General features: G+C 44.2%; 1 protein-coding gene across 2 annotated transcripts in view; it reads left to right on the forward strand.

Annotated features, from left to right (window-relative positions):
• Positions 1-24,825, forward strand: part of ABCC4 (ATP binding cassette subfamily C member 4 (PEL blood group)) — a 248,960-nt gene that overhangs the window by 33,435 nt on the left and 190,700 nt on the right. The window contains exons 2-3 of one of the 2 annotated variants that reach the window (XM_063102130.1): positions 16,912-17,022; positions 17,522-17,642. In XM_063102130.1, the coding sequence (XP_062958200.1) occupies positions 16,912-17,022; positions 17,522-17,642 (232 nt within the window). Of the gene's footprint in view, positions 1-16,911; positions 17,023-17,521; positions 17,643-19,327; positions 19,348-24,825 lie in introns of those variants that run through there. The other variant, XM_063102131.1, reaches the window with a different exon arrangement.

Below are 24,825 nucleotides of genomic sequence, written 5' to 3' on the forward strand. Positions count from 1 at the left end.
CGCTGCTGGGTGAGAGCACCCACTTCACTGTTCTTTCCTGAACTGCTGAGATCTGCCCCCATGGCATGTGGTTCATGCTTTCTGAGAACTGCCTCCCAACCCAGCAGCACATTTAAAAAAAAACTTTTGGACCATTTATTCTTTTTTTTTTTTGTCTTTTATGTGACCGGTAAGGGGATCGCAACCCTCGGCGTGGTGTCATCCGCACCGCGCTCAGCCAGTGAGCGCACCGGCTAGTCCTATATAGGATCTGAACTCGTGGCGGGAGTGCCACTGCGCTCCCAAGCGCTGCACTCGCCCGAGTGCGCCATGGGGCCGGCCCCCATTTATTCTTTTAAGTTCATTTCTCAACTAATTTGTCATCATAAGTGTTATCCCCCCTTATATCATTAGGAGATAATAATGCAGTAGATTTTTGTCTTTTTGTTGTACGTATTAGAACTCTAATGTACTAGTTTATTGCCTTTAGTAATTTGGGGTTGGATTTTCCATTTATGTAAAACTATCTGTATACAAATTTTATTACTTTTCTCCATCTGTGCTTTTTCCCCCTCCTTTGATAGCTATGTTTGCATTACTACCAATATGTTGAAGAGCCATGCCTTCTCCTATCTATCTATCTATCTATCTATCTATCTATCTATCTATCTATCTATCTATCTATTTTTTTTTGTGACCAGTAAGGGGATTGTAACCCTTGGCTTGGTGTCACCTGCACCGCGCTCAGCCAGTGAGCGCACTGGCCATCCCTATGTAGGATCCGAACCTGCGGCCTTGGTGCTACCAGCACCACTGCGCTCCCAGCGCCGCACTCTCCTGAGTGAGCCACGGGGTCAGCCCCTCCTATATTATTTTAATAGGAATGAATTTAATGTATGCTTTGCTAATTAGCAAATTTGCTCACAGATATAGTCTTTTATGTTACTGCTGTGCCAATTCTAAATGATTTAATTAAGAATAAAAATTTGATTTAGAGTTTCTTTCTCAGTTTGTATTAAATAGCATACTTTAAAAAAAATTGTTTTGGCAAGGATGATTTAGGCTATGGTGTGTTTTCTAGTTTTGAGTTCCTGGAGTAAATTAGTAAAAGGATGTTGAATTTTAAACTCAGATTGATTTCTGGTTCATTTGTCTTATCTTTATGGTAGAATGATAGAATCTCAAAGTTTGGACCAAGCAAAGGGAGGTGAGATTCACGTTGTTAGAGGGGAGTGAAATGAAGTGGATCTAGTTCACTTGAAGGAGTGGGACTTGTACTGGTCACCCATTAATGTTTCTTTCACATCCAGTTTCTAGCTGGTTTCCTTGTCTTTCACAGTCCATCGGCTACAAAGTAGCTTAAAAACTTTTGTTATTTCCCTGCTGCCTTCAGGATAAAGTCCAAATTCCTGAGTTTGGAATACAAGACGTTTGGTTACCTCATTACCACACCAAACCCTCTGCAGCTTTTGACCCTGCTGTATCCCAGCAATATATCTTGGCAAGTGCTGTGTATTGAATGTCCCCCCAAAACTCAGTGAAGCTTGGCTCCCATTGTAACAGTATTAAAAGGGTGAGAAATCCTATTACAGTATTTGAAAGGTGTGGCCTTTAAGAGGCGATGAGATTGTGAGGACTGTGCCCTACCAAATGTGTTAATGCATTCATGGAGTAATGGGTGTGGTTCTCATGGAGAGCAGGTGAGGAGGTTAGCTGTCTCTGGCTCAGCCCCTTCTTGAAATGTGACACCCTAGTCCACATGGGACCCTGTAGAGGGTTCCCACACAGATGCACCCTCTGGACCGTGGACTTCCCAGTCCCCAAAACTGTAAGAAATTAATTTCTTCATAAGTTATCCAGTATTATATTATAAGCAACAGTAATGCACTAATACAGCAATTGTGGCTTCTTTTTTTTCTGGAAAGCTCATCTCCCCCTGTCTCTTCTGTGAAGTTCAAATTATTCTCCTAGATTTTCTTCAAGCTTTGTCCCTTCCTGGAAACCCTGTCTAACTTCTCAGGTGGCTACACTCTCTCTCTTCTCTTCACTGTCCAAATGGTTGCCAGACCTGGCTGATGAAGATCTGCTGGGGGTGAGGGAGGCTTTTAAAAAGACCACTAGCTGGGTTCCACTTGGTTTACTCTGGTTCAGTCATTTGGGATTGGGCTCTCCATACTTGTGGGTTTTTGTTTCGAAACTTCCCAGGCTGAGGTTGGGATTTTGATCATGAGCCGGGGCTGGGTTGGAACTGCAGGTGTGTACCTCACGAGTGCTTTCCCATAGGGATGTCATAGCACACTGCACAGCAGGTTCTCAGACTTAAGCCTGCTTCCTTGTCACCTGGAGGACTTGGTAAGACACAGATTTCTGGGCCCTACTCCCAGAGTTTCTGGTGTGCATTTGTAACAAGTTAGGGGACTCTGATGCTGCTGACTGGGGACCACACTTTGAGAACCTTTGCTATACAGAAGGTGGATCATTTGGGAGCTGGTGTATTGATCTGTTAGCCCTACACAGACCCTCCCCAAAAAGCTAAGAAGCAGATCTTGTGCATAGCTCATGACCACACTTGCCCCATCCTGTTGAATTCTTTATTAACACAGATCCCTCGTTCACCAGACTGTGTACTCCTAGAAGGGAGTTGAACCAGTGAATATGATAACTGGTTTATACCCTTGTTTTGGTGCCTTAGCATCTGCTCCATTGCCCTGTGGCTTCTCTTTGGGACCAAAGTTTACGTTAAGGTCCTACAGCTGTTCCAGAAAGGAAAAAAGACCTCAGGGCAGTGTTTGTGACCCAGGGGATTTTGCCACCCACGCAGTGACTGGAGATATTTTTAGCTGGCACAACTTGGGGTGGGGGTTTGTAGTGGATTGAATTATGCCCCCCCAAAACTCACTGGAACTTGAATTGTGTCCCCCAAGTTTTATGTGTTAGACATTTAGCCCCACTGTGACTGTAGGAGGATGGAAAATCCTATTATGGTAATTGAAAGGTGGAGCTTTGAAGAGGTGATTGGATTGTAGGACCCTGCAGTAGTGAATGGGTTAAAAATGGTGGTCAGGGGCGTGGTTCTGAGGGCTTTAAAAGAAGAGGAGAGTCTGTCTCTCTCTCTCTCTCTGTCTGCTTCCACTATCATGCAATGTGAGACCCCTGGCTCACTGTCACCAGCACCAGATGGGCTTTGGACTTCCCAGCCTCAGAAACTATAAGCAGTAAATGTCATTTTTCTTTATAAATCACCCAGTTTCAAGCATTTTGTTATAAGCAATGGAAACAGACTAATACAGGGTTGCTACCAGCATCTTGAGGGTAGAATCTAGGGATGCTGCTAACCATCCAGCAATGCTCAGAATGGTCCCCCACAACAGCGAATTATTCAGCCCAAAATGTTAGTGATGTGGAGGCTGAGAAACCCTGCCTTAGGGGGAGGGGGTGCTAATGAGGTAGGGTATGCCTCACCCTGGTTCTTGTCCCCGGACCCCCCACTCAGCCCTGCCCTGATGGAGCCCCAGGCTGGGCCAGCAGCCTCCAGTGGTCGGGGCTGGCAGAATCTCCAGAAAAAACTAACCAACAATTAATAATTTGCCACAGCTAAAAGTGCTTTAAAATGTGTTATTCTTTCAACAGTAAATGACTCATCTGAGTGGGGCTAAAGCATGTGTTGAATGATTTACTGACCCTACCTGACTTGTGCATTGCACATTCCCCACCTGCTACAGGAGTGTAGGGAGGGTTGTTCCCTGCACTGCTCCTCAGCCTGGGGAGAGTCATCCTCTTGTTTACCCCACAGAATTTTGAGGGCTTGCTAGGTGTCCAGCCCAGTGAACCCCACGCAAAGATCCTGCCCTCAGGGAGCTTTTGTTCTAGAGGAGAGAGCTCCAGAATAAACGAGGTTCTTTTTTTTTTTCGCAACAAATAGATTATAGTAAGTGGATAAAGAAAGTTAGAGGGAGGAAATAAGACAGACAATGAGGGTATGCGTGTCTTTTACACATGGTGGTCAGGTCTTTCTGGGAGGGGACAATTAGCTTGAGACCTGTGGAAGAGCAGGGCCCATCCTGGGACAGGATGGGGAAGAACGTTTGCAGCCAGCAAAGGGGACAGTGAGCAGGAGTGTGGGAGGCTGTGAGGACTACATCAGGCCAGTGTGGCTGGACACTGGGAACAAGGGGGGCAGGCACGGGATGAGGCTGGCAGGCCAGGTGGGACCTGGTCATGCTTGATACCTGTCAGGAGTTTCAGGGTTGTTCTACTTCAGGAGTATGGCGTGATCTGATATTTTTAAGAAATCTTTCTGTCTTTTCTGTAGGAAGATCGTAGGGAAACCACGAGTGAGTGTAGGCAGGTCAGTTAGCAGGCTGTTGCAGTGCTGAGAATCCATGGTGGCGAGGGCCCCACAACGGAGGCAAAGATGCACAGAGTGCTGGGGTCAGTGGCATTTAGAGGTAGCCGCGAGAGTGCTGGGGTCAGTGGCATTTAGAGGTAGCCGCGAGAGTGCTGGGGTCAGTGGCATTTAGAGGTAGCCGCGAGAGTGCTGGGGTCAGTGGCATTTAGAGGTAGCCGCGGTGGGACTAGTTGACGTATTGGATGTGAGGGTGAGGGAGAAAGGCATCGAGGTGACTACCAGGTTTGTGGTTTGAGCGGTGAGCTCCGTGGGATGCCATTTACAGAGACGGAGCAGTCTGGCCGGGAAAATCGAGAGTTCCGTGTGGGACATTGAAGTGGAGATGCCTATTTGACATCTACGGAGAGATGACACGCAGGCACTTCGCCATGAGAATCTGGAGTTTGGGGGAGAGGCCTGGCCGATGTCTGCAGTTGAGAACTGTCGGCATTTAGATGATGTTTGAAGGCAGGAGGTTGACAGGTGACTTCTAGGGAAGGCAGCAGGCTCCGCTCAGTCTGTGGCCTGCAGGGGCCAGAGAGGCAAGAGTATAAATAGGAGAATGGCAGGGGAGAGATCACGGCCATTGGTGGGGATAGTGAAGGTCTGAAAGCCCATCTTTAATATACTCAAATTCAACTGGAGATAGAGAGGAAGGAAAGTTCCAGAAGAGATGAGAACCAGAAAGGGAGTAGCTGAGATTTTTGGTGCCTTTTGTTGTAGAAGGTAACTAGGTATTTATAGTGATGTTGATTGTTGGGGTAAAGGGAAGTCCAGCAGCCAAAGTTGCCAGTGAATGACAGGCACTGACACAGGGGTGTGCAGCTAGGTGCCATGGCCTTTGGAGGTGCTGTGGTGTTTTCCACTAGGAGGGGCATGGGGCTGGAGAAAGTGGAATTAGGGACACTGGAGGGCACCTTGGGGCTAGATGGTAGTGGGAGAGGAAGGCTGTGTCCCCAGGGGTTAGCTAGGGGAGTTTGCAGATCCTAGAGGGTTTGGGGTGGGGGTCATAGTGGGAGTGGTAGGGGTTAACTGGGGCTGGTCATCTGACACTGGTTGGGAAGAGTGGGATGTGATGCCTGAGGGATGACACTTAGAGGGCCTTGGGTGGTGTGGCAGTAGTGCGGCTGGGCTGGTCCAGTGGCTGCATGAAGTGCATGGTGTGTGGCTAAAGCTTGGAGACTTCCTGGGGCCCTATCCTCGGCAAGCTCACCCACTTGGCATTCAGAATAGATGAGGGTGAAGTCATTGAATCTTCATCTCTTCTCCCCAAGGCCTTTTGTATTAGTCTGTTTGTGTTGTTTATAACAGAAATACTTGAAACTGGGTAATTTGTAAAAAAACAATATTTATTGTGTACAGTTTCAGAGTCTGAGAAGTCCAAACCAGGGAACACATCTGGTGAGGGCTTTGTTGGTGGGTGGCAACAGCAGTGCAGGGTGTCTCATGGTAAATGGCTTGAGCAAGAGAGAGCTAACCTGTGCACTCTCTCTCCATATAAAGCCATCAGATGATCATGCATTAAACCATCAGCCCATTACTCCATCAATGGATCAATCCATTCCTTGGGGCATGGTCCTCACAATCTAATCGCCTGCTAAAGGCCCCACCTTTCAATTACCACAATTGGATTTCAATTTTTTTCAACAGTATTACAGTGGGGATTAATACATGAACCTTTGGGGGACACAATTCAACCCATAGAACCCCTAAAGGGTCAGAGCGGGTAAAGGGTGCCCTAGGCAGTGTGGAAGTGCTCACTGAAATGCCTCCCAGCACAAGTGATGTTTCTTGGCAAGTTTTAAAATTTATTCAGTGTTGAATTTTTTTTTTAACTGCACATTTTACTAAAACTTTCAGGAAGATGCGTCGAGTGTTTCTATGGCTTTGTGTACTCCTGGGGCACTCTCGACCCCTCCTGGGGTGTGGCCCCCATGAATAGTGTGGTTCCAGACCTCAGGTGGGCATTTTTCCTTTTTAGCAGAAGGAACACCTTGTACTGTTTTAGTCACTTTACATTTTACTTCTCACTTTATGGGAAACAAGAAACCACGCAGGAGGGGCTGCCGAGGGGGCACATTCAGGGAGGAAGCCCTCAATGGAGGAAGCCTCATGGCAGCCCTGAATTTTGGTGTATCATTATGTGTCATCTCTTGCAGAGTGACGGAGACACAAAAAATTACTCAGAGCCCATGTATTCAGAGCAGTGAGAAGCTTGAAGGGACTGCACCAAGGGAAAACTCCTTCAAGAGAGGAGAGCCCAGGCACAGCCCCGAGTCAGGTTTTGCTTCAGTTTTTATTGTAAGAAAAAAGACAAGAAAGTTAGAGAAGAAAAACAGTTGTTTAATTGATCATAGTGAAAACATAAACAAACGTCTTCATTAAAGCAGGTGTAACTTAAAATACTTCAAGCAATTTACCATCAAAAGGAGTCATAAAAACTAAGCTATGTGAGGTACAAAAGGAAACAATGAGATAATCACCAAAGCACTTAACTCCCCAAGAAACTCAAAGAAACAGCTTAGGGCAAGATGTGGAATGTCCCCCAAGCACTAACTAGCAGAATATCCTTGAAGATCTTAGCTTACATACTTTCCCATCATTTAGGTTTAGCTGCATCAAGGGCAACTGTCCCCAGAGCAATCACTTTTTGCTGTGCTTCAATTCTCTTATCTACATCAAGGCTTTAGTCCTGTGATAGTTTTCTGGTCTTTCTTAATCTTAGCATTTCTGTGTGTTTTCCTAAAGGGTTGGGCTTTGGCCCCCTAAACTAGAGGCTTTGGCCTCCTAAACTACAGGAGTTTTTGGTCCTTTTAAGGTACAGACTTTGGCCTTCTACACTAAGGACTTTGGTCCTATGAAATACATGTGTTTTATTTCTATCTCATGAATAACTTCTTAATCAATATCCTCCACAATTATGGGCCACTTCCATGCAGCTCAAGTATTCATTGAGCTTGGCTATGTCCCCACAACTGTGCTGGCCATGGGGAGGCTGTCCCTGCCCTTGGGTGACCCTTGACTGTTGAGAAGATAATGGTGCTAAGGGCAGTGCATGCGCAGTGGGGGGGCTGTCTACGCCAGTGTTTTCAGACTTAAGGTCTCAACCTATTAGTGCATCAGGAAATCAGTTTTAATAGATATCGACTGGCATTTAATTCTTTCCTTTTTTTAAATTAAAAAAATTGTGGTAAAACACACATGACAAAATGTATCATTTAAACCATTTTTAAGTGTACAGTTCAGTGGCATTAAGTACATTCACATTGTTTTGCAGCCATCACCACCTCCATCTCCAGAACTCTTCATCTTGCAGAATTGAGGTGGAATTTATTAACCAACAACTTCCCATTCTTCTTCCTCCCAGCCCCTGGCAACCACCATTCTACCTTGTCTGTAAATTTGACTACTCTATGTACCTCATATACCTGAAATCATATGGTGGTATGTGTCCTCTTGTGGCTGGCTTATTTCACTTAGCATAATGTCTTCAAGTTTCATCCATATTGTAGCATGTGTCAGAATTTCCTTCCTTTCTAAGGCTGAATAATATTCTATTGTATGGATATACCACATTTTGTTTATCCATTCATCTGTTGGTGGAAAGATCTAGAACTTGATGTGGGGATCAGTTAAGATAAAAAAAGATGGTGGTGGAAGAACTCTCTCATTCATTGCTGGTGGGAATGCAAAATGGTACAGTTATGTTAGAAGACATTTTGGTAGTTTCTTTAAACGCTAAACATACTCTTACCACACGATCCAGTATGCTCCTTGGCATTTCTTCAGAAAACCCTGCACATGGATGATTATAGCAGCTTTATTCATAATTTCCCAAGCTTGGAATTAACCAAGATGACATTTAGTTGGCGAATGGATAAATAAACTGGTAGATATAGACAATGGAATATTATTCATTGACAAAAAGAAATAAGCTATCAAGCCACGAAATGATGTGGAGGAATGTTCAATGCATATTAACTAAGGAAAGAAGACAGTCTGAAAAGGCAACACACTGTAGGATTCCAACTACATGACATTGTGGAAAAGGCAAAACTATGGAGGCAGTGAAAAGATCAGTGTTTGCCAAGGATAGGGGGTCAGGAAGGGGTGAACAGCTGGAGCACAGAGGATTTTTAGGGCAGTAAAAATACTCTGTATGAAACTGTAATTATAGATAGATGTCATTATACATTTATCTAAACCCATGGAATGTATGACACCAAGAGTGAACCCTAAACTATGGACTTTGGGTGGTGATATGTCAGTGTAGGTTCATCTGTTGTAACATGGGAGGCAAGGCTTTGCAAACTGCGTGAGATGGCACGTCTCCTAAGTTAACTTGCATGCACCGATGTTTATTTCTCAGGGACTGATAAACTTTGAGTAGTCTAGGACAGCATCACGGTAACTGCCCAGGGGGCTGGACAGTTAGCTCAGTTGTTTAGAGAGTGATGTTGATAACATCAAGGTCCAGGGTTCAATGTTGGTACTGGCCAGCCACCGAAAAAATAAAAAATAAACACACAAAAAACCAAGATAACTGCCTAACTGCCTAAATTACATCAGTTGTTTAGCCTTGAGTAGGGATCCTTTTAATTAAAAAAAAATGTGAATTATATGTTCACAGGCATGTAATTCAGCTTCTGGAATAATTCTTTGACCCAAGTCGAGTATGTTCTTCTTTGTGCACAAATCCAAATAAGTAGCATCAGATGCTCAGTTCATTAGGCAGTCTCATTCCTTCGTGTCACGAGGAGTTCCTTGAGCTTGGAAGTAGGGGCTGTATCATCCCTTATGGGGAATGACGTTAAATCATTTGTAAGAAAGCATTTGATTTGAACAGGCACTAATGGCCGGATTTTCAGAGGAGTGCCAACATCACACACTCACGGGCTCAGAAGGGATCTTGGCACCGATTGAGCCCTGTGCCTTGTGGGTGGCCATGCGGGCTGTGCTCATTAGAGTAGGCGTCACCTGCTAGTTGTCAGATTCCTTTACTTGCTAGTCTCAGTGAACAGTGCTTTAATCCCCTCATGAGTCAACCACGAGTTGACTCTTGAGAAATAATATCTTAAATGGGATTCCTCATTTGATTCTGTTACTGAATTGTGTGCAAACCTGTCATGTCTTATTTTTCTAAAGAAGAGGATTAGGACAGTTATCCACACACAGATTCTTGTTGATTGCAGCGTGGGAAAAAGTGTTGGGAAGATGTGATATTAAGACTAGAGATGCTCTGAGGGAGTGAAAGGCAATGGATGGGCCGGTGGGAGAGAAGAGAGGAAAGGTGGGGATGAACCAGAGGAGGCTTTGAAGCTCTGAGGGTGGAATCTCTGTGGTGCCCACAGCAAGGCAGGACCTGCGTGGAGCCCATGGCAGAGGGAGTGCTGGGGCTAGGGGGCCCTGCAGGGAACTGAAGGGCCCACGCGGTTGTAGAAAGAACAGGTAGTGGGGGATGAGAAAATGAGTTTTGAGCAAGCTTTAGGAATGGAGGAACATCACAGAGGAATAAGGAAAGAAGATTATAGCTTGAAAGTTGCCACATGAGCCTAAATTGACTTGCTGTGGGCCACTGCAGGAAGCCTGTATTGGAGCCATTCCACTGAGCCTGTGACTGGGTGACATCTGAACTTCAGGGCTTGGAGGATGGCTGTTGGGGGTGGCAGTGAATGGAGGGGAGACTGAGGGAGTCAGGTGCATTGGGCCCTCCTGGAGCCAGGCCATCGGAAACTTTGTAAAGGGGGCTGCTCTGGGGAGCCTGAAGGGTTTTGTTTGTTTCTTGTTTTGCTCACTGGGTATGCAGGGTTGGTGTCTGAGCTGAGTTGCCGGGTGTTTGAGAAGCAGCTGCATGTTAGCAGTGGGCTACGCCAGCCCTTTCCTGCCCAGCACTCAGCCACTTACTGACTGGAAAATGTACATTTGCACCCATTTGTGTCCTGAAACCCATTTGCAGAGTTCAGGTTAAGAACAAATACCTCTAGGAAATCTTAACGATTAGAGACTTATTCAGTATTTCTACCTGCAACTTGGGATTGATGTTTGATTCCATAGATTAATAATAGGTTTTGGAATTTAAATATATTAAAATAGGGGATTTGTGCAGGACGTGTTCATTCGTATGACAAATCTGAGTGCCTCTGTGTGCCTCGCATGTTCTAGGTGTGAGCAGTTAAGCAGCAAATAACATATAAAACCCCCTGTCCTTATGTGCTATGTAAAAAGAAAAAAAATGAAATATAGTAGCTTTTCAAATGGTGACAGGTGCTATGTAGAAAATTTAAGCATGGGTAAAGGCAAAAGGTGTGCCTCATAGGAGGGTCATTGTGGTCATTTTTGACTATACGAGGGTACTTCAAAAAGTTTGCGGAAAAATAGCAATGAAAGATAATGAATTTTTTCATGAACTTTTTGAGGTACCTGTGCATATTGAAGGTAGCAGAAACAGGATTTGCTGATGTCTTAGGTATGTGATATCAGAGACAAAGTAGGGGTGACTCTGAGAGTTTGTTTTTTATCTGAACAATGGGAGAGATGTAATTGCCATTAACTGAGAAGGAGACGACTGTGGAAAGGACAGGATTTTTTGAGGAGAATAAGGTGTTCTGTTTTGGACAGTTTTTAGTTAGAGATACCTATTTCACACCCAAGAGGAGGAGTTGTTGAACAGCAGTTTGTTATATAAGTCAGGGACGTTTTTATGTGTCCATGGGCACTAGACGTGGTTTTTTAGCAAAAGTATGGCCATCATTTCAGAACATTATGTATGTAAAGATTTTGAAAGCTTATTAAAACCAGATTTAGAGAAAAATATATAATTCTCTGAGGAATTCTCTTTTCAGTGCCACGTCAAAGTGAAGTATTACTCAATTTTGTTTATAAAATCCTACTTCTAAATTCACATTAGGATATTGCCCACATCTGGAAGGAACACTTAACCTTTCGTGTATTATATTTATATAAAGACATGTCTCTAAAGATGCAGAATGAATCTTGGAAAAGCACCATTTCTTCATGGAGCCCTCTCAAAGAAGGGACAGGGAAAGGGATTGGGGGCTGTGTGCTAACCTTTCTACTTGTGTGGAGGTGTGAAGGCTGGGAAAGGCTTTCCTGGACACTTCCTTAGAAACACAGGAGGTGAGGAGGAACAGTGGAAACTGAACGAGGAACATAGGGCCGTACAGTTGCACTGGGATTTAAGGTTGCTGAGATCAGGAGCTCAGGGTGGTGCGTGAGCAGCAGGTACTGTTTACAGGAATATGAACGATGGCTGTTTTGAATTCCAGGCACCAGAACTTTAGTTCTTTTTTTGGGGTGCGACTTACAAATAAAGTTTATGGAAGGAAGCATTAAGTCTGCTGTGGTTTGAATGTCCTCCCAAGCTCATGTTGGAACTTAACCCCCAATATGTTGGCGGAAGGTGGGGCCTTTAAGAGGTGATTAGACCTTGAGGGCTGGGCCCTCATGAATGGATTGATCCATTCATGGAGTAATGGGTTGATGGTTTAATGGATGGTCATGGGCATGGTTCTGATGGCTTTATAAGGAGAGCGACTGAGGAGGTTAGCTCTCTCTTGTTCATGCCATCTCTTGCCATCTGACACCCTGTGTTGTGGTAGAGTCACTACCAACAAGGAGGCCCTCACTAGATATGCCCCCTGGATGGTGGGCTTCCCAGCCTCCAAAACTGTAAGAAATAAATTTCATCTCTTTGTAAATTGCCCAGTTTCAGGGCAATTTACATTATAAGCAACAGAAAATGGACTCATACAAAGGCTATTTAGTTAAAGTCCTGTGTATCAGGAATTTCTCTATCATCTTTTTAGATGCGTAACATTGGGAAACATGAGCAAAGTCCTTTAGAAAGGGCTGCAGTGGAGGATTTCCATCCAATGTACCCATATCCCTCTCTGCTACCTATACTCTTATCTAAGCTCATGGCTTTGATCTTCACCTGTGGGTCTGAGCACAGACCCTTCTTACTTGCCTTGTGGATACCATGTTTCCAGAGGTAAGTTCAGTAATCACAGAGCAGAGATAATCTTCTCTCCCAATCTGTTCTTTTAGTGCTGTTTATTTCTGGGAAAGGTGGGGAAACTTTTTCTTTTATAGCATATAATTTTAGGGTCATGTAAGTGAATAACCATTTAAAAGGATTTTTTTTGGCTTGGCTTCTGGGAGGAATATAAAATATTGAACTTTTTCATTAAAAAGAGAACAACCTTGATTCAATGAATATCAAGTAGTGAAATAGTATTTTAGTTCCATCTTGACCAATTGTTACAAAAAAAGTCAGGAAGGAGGAGGAAAAGAGAAGTTGAAAGGGCCTTCGCAGTATCGAAGAGACAGAGGGCTGAAAAAGAGACCTGAGAAGGAAAAAAGGAGAGAGGGAAAGAGAGAGGGATTTGGCAACCCATAGATGTGTTAGCTTTCTTTTCTTCTCTACTTTTGTAAATGGGGAACCTGAAGCCCATAGAAATTTTTTTTTCATTTGTCCCAATTTTATTTATAAAAACAGTTATTTCAGGAAACAGTTATTTTCTGTAGTATCAGTTATTTTCCATAGCATGCAAAAGCCCTTTCTCCAATTTGTGCATGCTAGGCATTGAGGTTTAATAAGATTTTCATAAGTAAAACAGGGGAGAGGATATAGCTGATGAAAGAAGAACTTTGACTATTTCACTGGTTTTTTTTTTTTTCACTCTTATTTGGCTTTCATCTGATCTTTAGTACAAAAGTAAGACACAGATTTTATATTCTGATGTAAAATCCTGAGACCTAGAGTTACTACTTTTTTTTTTTTCATTTCAGTGTTTATTTATTTAATGATAAGTTATTATACACACACATGGGGTATAGAGTTGACTTTCAGTAGTTGTGTACGATGTGTGGTGGTCAGATAGGATAGTTAGCTTATTCATCATCACAACATATAATCATCCCTCTCTCCCTCCCCTCCCTCTTCCACCTCTAGTAACTACAGTTCTTTTCTCTTCTTCTAAAAGTTCAGTTTGTTATTGTGGTTGTCTCTTTCTCTCTGTTTATTATTTGTTTATTTATGGATTCAGCTTCCACTTACGAGTGAGGACACGTGGCATTTCCTTTTCTGCACCTGGGCATAATTTTCTCTAGGCTTATCCGTGTTACTGCAGATGACAGGATTTCATTCAAGCCCGTAGACATTGAGTACTTTGGTCAAGATCACAAAGAGAGGCAACCAGGACTGTATTCTGGGATGCTGGGCTGCGGTATTCTTCCCTTTGTACCACGTGAAGAAAACACTATTCAAAACTTTTCAAATTCTTGGGGGGGGGGGCGGGAAACAACTGAAAACAACAATTTAAAAAATTCCATCAAAGCTCTAATAACTCTTGTCCAAGAGAGCCTCTCCTGCCTTCTGGAAATGACACTGTATGAGAGCTGTGTCACTGCGGTGGAGGATGTCTCTGCCTGTGTCTCTTGCATGTTCCTCGAGCTGATGGCTTCCTGTGTTTAGAATTGAGCATGGCTGTATTTCATCGAGTTTGTATTGAATCGTACTCTGTATCATTGCTCAAGATAATCTAGCCATTTGTCTTTTTAATAATGTGTTCATTAATTCATTCTATAATTGTTATTATCTATTACATACCAGGCACTGTGCTTAGTTATGGGATTCCAACTAGTATGTCATTACCCTAAAGAAGTTATTGTTCATGGTGGGACAGTTATAGGAGAAGTAATGCTGCTGCAAAGACTCATGGGGCAGAACCGGGTTGAGGAACGTCTCATTTGGCAGTGGTCTGGAATTATTGACTAAAATCCCTCAAGGATAAATTGGAATTAAGTTCCCAATTGACTTAGATCTCCATGTATATAATTACTTACACAGATGCTTAAAGATAGTTTAGTCTCCTACCTAAGTAGGCTTGCCATCAGGTGGAAATTGAACCCTTCAGCCCTTGCTGGTTTCCGTATGTCTTAGCCTGGCTTTTTGAAATTTGAGCAGTTAGAGGGACTGGAAGGATCTTTAAGTCCAGTGCTTGTTAATTTGTGGCATCCTCTAATAGAAGCTTTGAGTCCATTCTTATTACAGTTACTTTAGTTCAGCTGTGGCATCCTTCCTTATAATATTCCTAAATATAATGCAAGTAACAGTTCAGCCTGGGGAAGTTATTAATCTCACCTTTCTTAACTTTTTCACTTTCTTTCCCAAGCCAGTTTTACTCCCTGATTGAAAAAATTCTTTAATCTGAAAAGACACCAATGAATTCCATTTAGAAGAACTTGCTGGAAAAACACTTTATGATGTTTTACTGGAAGGAATAGGTCTCAAGTAGATAGATAGGTGTCATCTCAGACATGTCTGGGAAATCCACCGAAGTTGAGTCTGGGCTGGTTAGGCTATAGTCTTCTGCAAAGTTCTTAGAGGAGGTAGAGAGAAAGAGCTGAGCCAATTAGTTCACTTTCCCTTGGGTAAATCAGAATTGCTTGGGTGGATCAGGCAGGGGGAATGGAGTTTTCTGGGATCCTCAGTTTAACTTGGATACCCCTGCAATGTATGCTCCAGTCTTGGGGAGCAGTGGTAGCTCCTGGGTCAGACTATTGTGCCTTCAGAATGGCTCTCAGAGTCTCTGAGTTCTGAGGTGAAGCTTGGGTGGAAGCTGTCCTTATACCTTGAGCCTTGGAGCCACTGAAAGTCACCATTAAACTGCAGACAGAAACCACCATGCAGTGGGTTCCCCATAGGACGGACTTCCTAGAGTAGATAGTCCCTGCATAAAGCATACCTGAGAACCAAGATGAAAGAAATTTTCTTACATGAGTAATTTCATCTGTCAAAGTTGTTAGAGGCTTTCTAATGGGGCCCATTAGCTAAATGTGATTATTTAATAGCTGTGTCATGATAGTGGCTAGTATTTGCTGGAACTTTATAGTGTCCAGAGCAACCTTAGTTGATCCTCTCTACACCCTTGGATGGTGTCCTCACCAGGTGTTCTCCACATTTGCCCAAGGTCCATACTGAGAGAGATTATATGGCTAGTTCAGGGTCATGTAACCAAAAAGTGGCCAACTCCAGACTCTAGGGTTTCCAGCTGAGACTTTTTCAGTGGATTTCCCAGACATGTCTGAAATGACACCTGCATACCTGAGATTTCTTCCTTCCAGTAGAACATCATTAAGTATTTTCCAGCCTAAGTTTAAAGAGGGCTTTTCAGGGAAGTATCATCTATGCCAGTTCCAGGGCTAAGGACCTGCGCTTAGAATAACTATAGAAAAAACGGCTCAACAGGCTTTCAAATCTGTTTGGTGTAAAGCTCTCAGATTTACACTTTGTTTTTTGGGGGAAGGAATTGAGACCTAGATTTTAAATTGAGATGTTTAGTGACTGGCAAAAGGTCATGGAGGTTTTGTACTTGTGGAAGTGGAGGGGGGAATGGCAGAGGCTGTGGGGACCCTGGGGTCCTTGGTACCATTGCTGGGACGAGAATCCAGTCTTCACACTCGTGGACCCAGGTTTGTTAGAGGTGCTAAGCTCCCAGGGTTAGCAAAATCTGAAGCTCAGTTTCTGTTATTGCTTCCCTAATGATTCATAGATATTTGATTATTCAATAAATATTCCTAGGGTACCTCCTTTTTGCCCTTACTCTGCAAGGTTTAAAGCAGTCAGAAAGAGAAACGTGATCTCTGCTTTCACGGATTATTTATTGTCTGCCCTTGAAAATTTCCTCATCCTGGCGAAATCAGTGAAATAGTGTTTACCTTGGGACCATCTCTTCACATTAATTATTATGATTTAAATACTTAAATAGATAATGCCCATTTTGATTTTTTACTTTCGGTAAGAAGAATCCCAAAATATTTGAATAGGGGATTTTTGGTCCTATGTAAAGTTACTATTTTTTCCTTTCATAATTATTATGTAATTTGTAGAAAGATAATTTGAGATTATATAAATGTCTCGTTTCTCATCCAACTTTCACTCACTGGGTTTAGCTTCCATTGATGATTTCCTAACGTCGACCTTCTTTGAGAGCTTTTCCCTTCTCCTACTTATGTCTTGGTAAGGACTCATGGATTTTATTATTCAATGGGTTATGATTCGTTGCTCTCATTATTCTCAAATTATCTCAGATTTGTCTCATGGGACCCCTTCACGCTGGCTCCTCTGTCTTTTGGACCCACCCTTATGGTTCCTTGAATGTTTCCTTACTTTATGGCACAAGAAGATGTTCATGGCCAGTCTTGTACTTTCTCTGCCCCAGGCTTGAAATCAGCCATTTCTTCAAGGAGCTGTGGTTCCTCTTAGGGGAGAATGGTTTGCAGAAACCAAGACTGGGGTGCGGGAATGCTCTCAGCCCCTGGGGTGTCAGTGCTCCCAGGCCTCTCAGTGGGCAGAGCTCAGGAGTGTACGAGTGTGTGTGTGTGAATACATAGTACTTTTTGCTATAGCTCTGTTTACTTAAAATGTAGACTTTTACAAAACCCATGGAGGTAGGATTCTACTTAAATGCAAATGTGCAATTTTGCATACGTCACTCTCCTTTTCTCTTAATTTTGAACAGGTGGCTAAACCCCTTGTTTAAAATTGGTCATAAACGGAGATTGGAAGAAGATGATATGTATTCGGTGCTTCCGGAAGATCGCTCAAAGCACCTTGGAGAAGAGCTGCAAGGGTAAGCAAGAGGCGGGAGAGAGAAGGGTAAGGAAGGGTGAAAATTTCCGTGTGTGGCTAGTGGTTTGGAGTGGGTTTTGCCTTCTGGCGTCCCTGTCACCAGGCTTAGCCTCTCTGGGTGGCCTGGGGGAAACCTGTTTGCCGTGTCTTTGTAGAAGTGGAGGGAGCAGTGCCAAGGGCCCTGGATGCCTGTGGTCTGTCCCCAGGGTAGTATCACTGGAGCAGTTGTCTTGCATGTTTGTACTCACGTCTGCCTTCTCGGGCCACTAATGGTGCTTTAAATCCAGCAAAGCTTGGTGACGTTTCCCCTCAAGGCCTGTTTTTCTGGTGCTACAGATTCTGCACCATATCTTTCAGGAGCCTGGTGAATGGTTGGCTGGCACTTATGAGACGGTCGCAAAATGCCCTGTCATGAACCCTTATCTGTCATGCTGCCACCTCCGGTGTTTTACCATATGGCAGGGTATGCTCTTGTTTACCAAGCTTTTTTTTCATTATAGGTACTGGGATAAAGAAGTTTTAAGAGCCGAGAAAGACGCGCAGAAGCCTTCTTTAACAAAAGCAATCATTAAGTGTTACTGGAAATCTTATTTAGTTTTGGGAATTTTTACATTAATTGAGGTAAAAACTTACATGGGGTGAATTATTTTTCAGTGTACACGGAGTCAACATGATAGCTGTTGATTGGTACTGAAATGGATGGAGACCAGAGGGGAGAGCCGGAGGCCAGATGGTTTTGGAAAGAATTTTACGGCCTGAGGATGAAACATGGAAGAATGATGTAGCTCAGCAGTTGTATCTATCTTTAGAGTATCTGAAGCTCAAGGGCATTATTATTTTTCTTTTAACCAGTTAAAATATAGTGCCACGGGAGCATAACACTGAAAAGAAAAGGCATTTTATATCAGGCTAGGACACTGTTGGTGCTCAGTAAATGTTATAAATGCTAAGAGTCATTTCTAATCAAAAGAGGATCCTACACCCTCAAGGAGTATGTGCCCTGTGGTTTGGAGGAAGTAAATTTGGACCAGAGCCCAGAATAACATGACATTTAACAGGTGCTCAACAAATAATTATTAACCATGCCAAATCTGATAAGTGCTTTCCTGGGAAGGTATTGTCACCTCTCCCCTCCCCGGGAAACAGGACTTGGGGCCTGCGCCTGGGCTGGTTGCGGTGCCCCAGAGGCTGGAGCTGGTTGGAGCTCCTAAGAGCAGCCCCCTTCCAGTGGGCCAGGTGCTGTGAGCTGAAACCCCCTCTCTGGAGGAGGTGTGACTTCACTGTGAATTCCTGTGCATTCATGCATACCCACCCATTCTGGTTCCTCGTCCATGGTGCTGGGGTGGATTGCGGGTCAGGAGGTGGAGTCTTGGTAGCCTGGCATTGCAGAGAGTGTACAAGTGGACATTCAGTGGAGCACTGAAGGTGGAAAGCCTTGAAGGCATTGGCCTGCATTACCTCGAGGGCCTTCAGTAAGATGGTGTTCTGCCCGGGGGCACAGTGCCAGGTAGCCTCCCTGTTCTGGTCTGCAGCCTGCTGGCCGGGATGCTGAAAATGTCAGAAAGCGGAGCTCTCCGGGGTTCTGCACCTCAGGCAGCCCTGGAGCCTTGGTATGTGCCTGTGTCCCACACCAGGTGTGGTTAGGTGTGGTAAGAATGGGTAGCCTGAGAGAGGCCTCACACAGGTGTTGTCCAGCCACGGTTGGGGGTGGTTTGGGAAGGCTAGGACTTGTGGGGAGCTTAATATGGTGCAAGTGCTAGACTGCTGGTCTGTCTTTTAGGAGGTGGGTTACTAGGCAGTCATGGCAGAAAAGTGGGGAACAGAGCACTTGGCAAACATGAAATAAATAAAAATAAGAAATGCTCAGTAGTAGTACTAGCAGCAGTAACAGTTGCAGGGTCTTATACTCAGTGGTGTAGTAGTGGTGGCCCTCACAGCAGCAATGGTACTCTTCAGCAGTAGCAGCATTAGGGTAGCAGCAGCAGGTCTATTAGTAGGGCCCACACTCAATAGTAATAGTAATAGCAGCAGCAATACTAGTAGCAGTTGTAGTAGTAATAATAATAGTAAGTACTTGAAAAATATTATGTACCAGGAACTGCCCATATATAATGTTACTTCTGTTCCTTTGGCTGACTCGGTGAAGTAGAAGGTATTTTTATCATCCACACTGTCAAGAAGAGGACCCTGAGTGCCCAGTAGTTACGTAACGTGTCCAGGGTCACACAGACATAAATGACAGAGCTGAGATTCAGTCTCAGGTGCTCTGACTTGCGAGCCTGACACCTCTAGCTTGATAGCCCGTACAGTGTTGTGAAGGCACGTGGTAAGGACTTTGCCTTTAGGGTCTCAAGCACGTGTTTCTTGAGCTTGGCCTAGGGATGGAAAGGCAGATGCTAAGAGCTCCCTGGGGCAGAGGAGCATGGCAGTGGGAAGTGAGATTGGGGATTATAAGTTAGGGTAGAGTCCAGGTTACTGGGTCTCCCAGGGCCAGAAAGTCGCAGGTGATGCTGGAAAGTGGCCAGGGCACTGGCTAGGGCAGAGCATCGTGGTGCATTCAGGCTGACCAGGAGCCCTGTCAAGAGCTCAAATGGATGTGGTGTGCATACCCTGCTGCCCCAACTTTTTAAACATCCACACTGTTAAGACACCATTCAGGGTTAGCTATTTGGGTGGGCCGGGAGAAGGTCATGGTCTTGGAGGGCGATAACATTGGGACTGTGATGTTCTGGGCAGAGGCCCAGTTTTGTGTTTTACTTAGCGAGAGTGCCTGGTTTCCTGCCAAGCGATGGTATCTGAACTTTTAGAAGCCTTTTGCTTGAATTGTGGAGTGGGTGAGCATTTGCTTGGCAAGATGAGGACCCCTAATATACGGGCAGCTCTTCTGCTTCCCATTCGCCAGTGGCACCTGGCCTCGGGTGTGAGGGTTGCTTGTTGGCGCTGTGTTCAGAACAGTATCTTGGTGGTTTATGGTGTAAAATTAGACAGGGGCCGATTATTCCCTACCTGAGCATGGTGACTAGCAGATGATGGTCATTTTACCTTTCTGCCTTTAACACAGCAACTGGCAGAACTTTTACTTCCAGTGCAGTGAAGTTCAGGGACCTAGCGGTCATCAGAGCTGAACCAGAAGTAAGTCTTCATTTTTTCCCCTCCCCTTGCAGTGAAAAGAAGCCTGAATTCCAATACAAATACTCTTCCTAGGCTTGCCTGTTGACATTTTGTTGTGACGGCAAAGTTAGAGAGAAATAATTTCTTATAGTAAAGCTTAGTAACGATCTGTTATATTTCGAAAGTCATTTTTAGGTGCTATTTTAGGTTTTAATCATTAAAGCTAGTTACCGAGTTAGAGTGAATGTTAGTTTTAAAATTGGTTTTATGAAGTGGCTTCTAATTTTGTGATCTTCTATCTGTACTTCTCATTGGTCTTTGTATTTTAGATACTGGAAGATCTAAACTCAACCTAGCATTTTGTAACAAGCAGACGTGTTTCCTTTGTGATCTCTAGCTCCTTTTAAATTCTTCTGGTGTGCAGAACACCTGCACCGTTTATCCATGACTCCTAAGCTGTCTCCTGTTACACAGCCGAAAAGTGAGCAGGGCTTCCTAGGGTACTGGCAGCAGCGCCAGCAGGAAGAGGCAGGGTGACATCAGCTCACGGGGGAGGCTTTCAGGATGGGATTTCAGAGTCGTGCAAACCTCTGTCCTGTGAGAACCGAAGAATGATCGTAATGCTCAGAGAAACGAGCGCTAGGATAATGGTGAACATGACGCTCTTGCAGGCAGACGCTAACTAGAGCCTAACAGCCGGCAGATCCCCAGCAAGCCTGTCCCCTGGGTGCCCTTCCACCATTCGGACTGAACCAAGTCTCTACCCACCCAGGCCTGACCATGAGCCGTCATTCCTGGGATCATTTCTTTGAGAGCAGTCTCGCCTGCTGGTGTGTAAGGTTGGGGACATCAAAGGAGCCAGGGTGGGTTCTCCCCCCTGTCCTCCTTCATCCTGAGTGGTGGGGGGTTAGGTCCTGTTCCCCTGACCCTTGGCAGATGGGCCCAGGCTGCTGCTGGCCTTATCCAGTGACTTGGCCTTTGTCCGAGGCCACTTCTGTTCTGATTGTCTCTGGTCCAGGTGGAGGCAGTGAAGCTCTGGGAGGCAAATGTCTGAGTAAATCCTCCCTTTGGAACTCAACTGATCAGCAGGAAGTAAACAAACAGAATCCTGCAAGTTCCGCAGTGACATTACCCTTTACTCAGGGCTGATTTCCTGAGAGCCCTACTGGGCCTCTGCATTTCTCAACTCTTTCTTCCAAATATCCCTCGCCCTCTGCTCAGGCCAGGAGGTCAGGGAGTAGCTGCTGGTGGCAGAGATATTGTGGGCTGGCTACCGAGACACAGTAAGGCGAGCAGAGGAAGCACTGAGAGCAGACAGACCTGCAGAGCAGATTGTTTTATCCACCCTGCTGGTTCTTGGGCGCACTGCATTCGTTTAGTAAGAGTCACAGTGACAACCCTGAGTTATTAACACGGGTAAATACTTTTAAGTCCATTTTCTTTAAAAAGTCAGGGGAGTAGGTGACTATTTGAAAAATGTGGTTAGATAATGGTTAAGAAACAAAACAAAACAAACAGAACAAAACTTGGCTGAGAAGTGAATTCTAACTACCAGGAAAACTTGGACTTTGCCATTGACTTTCATAAGCTTCTTGTTCTGCCGTACCTGTAAACGGCTATGGGAATTTGCAAGGCCTCTGTGAGAACCGGCCTCTCTGCCACTGAGAATGCAATAGGTGTCTTCCCAGGACTTATACCTATTTTTGCGCTCTGGTTTCAGAACACTTTCAGTTGTCATGGCTCATTCTGTTGTCCCTTGGGACTCCTTGGAGGTGGACACCACAGGTGTTGCTGTGGCTTGGGTTGTGGAGGCTTGAGAGGGTATGTGGCACGCTGAGGGGCATGTGGCTTACAAGTGGCAGACCTGATCTCTGATTCATAGGTCAGCACTCTTGTACCCTGTCCTGACACTTGCTCTCCTACTGTCGGGGTCAGCGAGCTGTGAGTAGGTGTTTTGTATAACTCCAGCTCTGTGCTCCTTGGTCAACTGCTAGACATGAGGGCCAAGCTTCATGTGGTGTTTTCCTAGGTTTGTGAGAACAGGTCAGAATTACAAAAATAGAATAGAACAATAAGCCCTTTCTACTCCTAAACCAGCTTCAATAAGTATCAACTCATGACCAGTCTTGATTCCCCTGAAGCCTTGCTCACTGACTGCCCCCGCCAAGATTGTTTCGAAGCAGTTCCTAGACATCACGTTGTTTTATCTGTAAATATTTTAGTACTTTGCTTATTCCCTTGTTTTCTGGTGTGACAAGGTGTTTCTGGCTCACCTTGGACAGCTTTTGCCCTAGCTGTAGAATCAGCCAGTTTTCCAAACAGCCCTGACTTCTTTTAGTGGAAATGGTATTTAGAGACTCTAGTCTGGGCACTAGAGGTGCTCATTGCTACAGGATTGGTTATTGTTTCTTGGCTTTTTTAATTGGACAAAGCCAGAAAGTTTATATATATTTAAAGATAAATGAGTATTTCCAAATCAGATTCAGGACACTAGTGTTTTTACTTGATCTCTTTACTCTTAATCTATATCGCTTTTCTCCCTTCATCTATTCTCTTTTCTCCCATGCCTAATCCCAGTTCTCAGTGATGTCATTGTGATTATTCATTTGTTTTATCTTAACAGTATCAACACTATCATGCATTATATGATTTCTGAAAACAATTTAAGATTTTTTTGCAGTTCATATTGTCCTTGGGTTAGGTCTATCCCATAGGGAATGCATTTTCAAATTATTTTGTTTAAAACTATTTTCAGTAGTTCCTTCTTTTGTATGGTTTTGTTAACAACTGGAGGGGTATATATTTAGTACATTTGTTTTATTTTACTCTCAAGTTTTATGAATTGCTTTTTAAAAATTTAATTATTTTAATGATTTTGTGTAATGTTTTCACGGTTCCAAATTCAAATTTGCAAAAGTGTTTTTTTCTTTTCTTTTTTCTTTTTTTAAAAGATGGCTGGTAAGGGGATCCTAACCCCTGACTTGGTGTTGTCAGCACCATGCTCTCCTCAGTGAGCCAACCAGCCATCCCCACATAGGGATCCGAACCTGTGGCTTTGGTGTTAACAGCATCACACTCTGCCAAGTGAGCCATGGGCTCGCCCCAAAAGTGGTTATTTTTAAAGAAGACTGTTGTCCTTGCCCTGTCCACTCTGTTCCCTTTAGAAGAATGTTTAACATCAAATTATGATTTATGCTTTCATTTCATATATACACTTTTCCAAACATTGAATTTTCCCTACTGTGCAGAGTGGAGGGTCAGAGTTTCCTTACTGAGGGTTTTTCTTGGAAGTGTGATGTAGGACAGCAGCCCTGATGAAACCTTTTGTGGTTTGTCACTATTTTACAGCAGGTCTCCAGCCCCTCCAGACTCAGAAACGGGGACGGTGCAGGAGAGGAAGGATCACATTGCTTCCATGGGGTTGGTTTCTGCATTCCAGAATCCCCCAGAGAGAGGGAACTCAGGCCTCACCCCAACTGATTGAATCCAAATCTGGGGGAAGGCTCTTGTACATCAGTGAGCTCTTAAACCTCCGAGGTGCTTCTAATATGTAGGCAGGACTGAGGACTGCTGATTCAAAGAGGACTTCAGGTATATCTGGAGTCTTGATGGTTATTATTTCTCCAAATTCACTGTTCTTCTTTCTTGTCTCTGGATCTTTCTTAATGCCAGCTTTGTTACCTGTTCCCCCATTTCTAAAATTAACTGCCTATTCATTTTTCCCACAAGCTCACCTTTTTCCTGTTTATATTTTTCATTCAAGCATGTTTTTCTTTGATAGCTTATTTGCAATTCCTGGGTTTTCTTTCCTGCTTGTGAACCAGGGATGGTGGAGTTGGACAAGGAATGTCTCAAGTGCCTGGAGGAGTATGGTGGAGGCGCCGTGCCCACTGCACATGTTTTAGGGTGTAGCCGTGTGATAAGTTACTTTAAGAAGCAAGGGGCAGGGCTCAAATGTCAGGCGTTTTAAGGAGGCCAAGTACCAAATACTCCATAGAGAAACATCTGCCTTCGAGTACTCTGAGACTCTGGTAGATCCTTGATCTGTGGGATGTTGAGGTATCCGTATGGGACTCTTAAGAACCCCATGTGGTTTCATAGTTGAGAATTCTTGTGAAATCCAGGGAACACATCTCTGTTAAGGCCTTCTTTGCAGGGTGTCAAGTGGTGAATGGCTTGAGCAAGAGAGAGCTAACCTTCTCACTTGCTCTTCTTTTAAAGCCCGCAGAACCATGCCCCTTACTCCATGAAGGAATCAATCCATTCACGAGGGCACTGTCCTCACAATCTAATCACCTCCTTAAGGCCCCACCTTTCAAATACCATAAGTGGATTTTCCACCTCTTAATACTGTTACAGTGGAGTTTCCAACACGTGAACTTTTGGGGAACACATTTGACCCATAGCAGACTGTACTTTTAGTTGGTTTGTGGAAAGTCTTCACCAGGTCATAGTTTGGTTTCCAAGATGGAGGATTTGTGTGGTGACTTTTGATCTTGTTCCTGATATCCAGAAAGTTTAAATTTGGTTAGTCAAAATTTTGGTAATGAGTATGTTCCCCATTGTTTTGTTTCTTACTAGTTGAGGGTTAGGATCATGGACAGACAGGCCCCTGGTAAGGAATGGGCCACAAACTGGCATTCTCATGAATGAGCCTGTTTGCTTGGTTGGATTATTAAATGTTCCCTCTCAG

Source organism: Cynocephalus volans, chromosome 7, assembly GCF_027409185.1.
Source record: "Cynocephalus volans isolate mCynVol1 chromosome 7, mCynVol1.pri, whole genome shotgun sequence".
Taxonomy (NCBI): domain Eukaryota; kingdom Metazoa; phylum Chordata; class Mammalia; order Dermoptera; family Cynocephalidae; genus Cynocephalus; species Cynocephalus volans.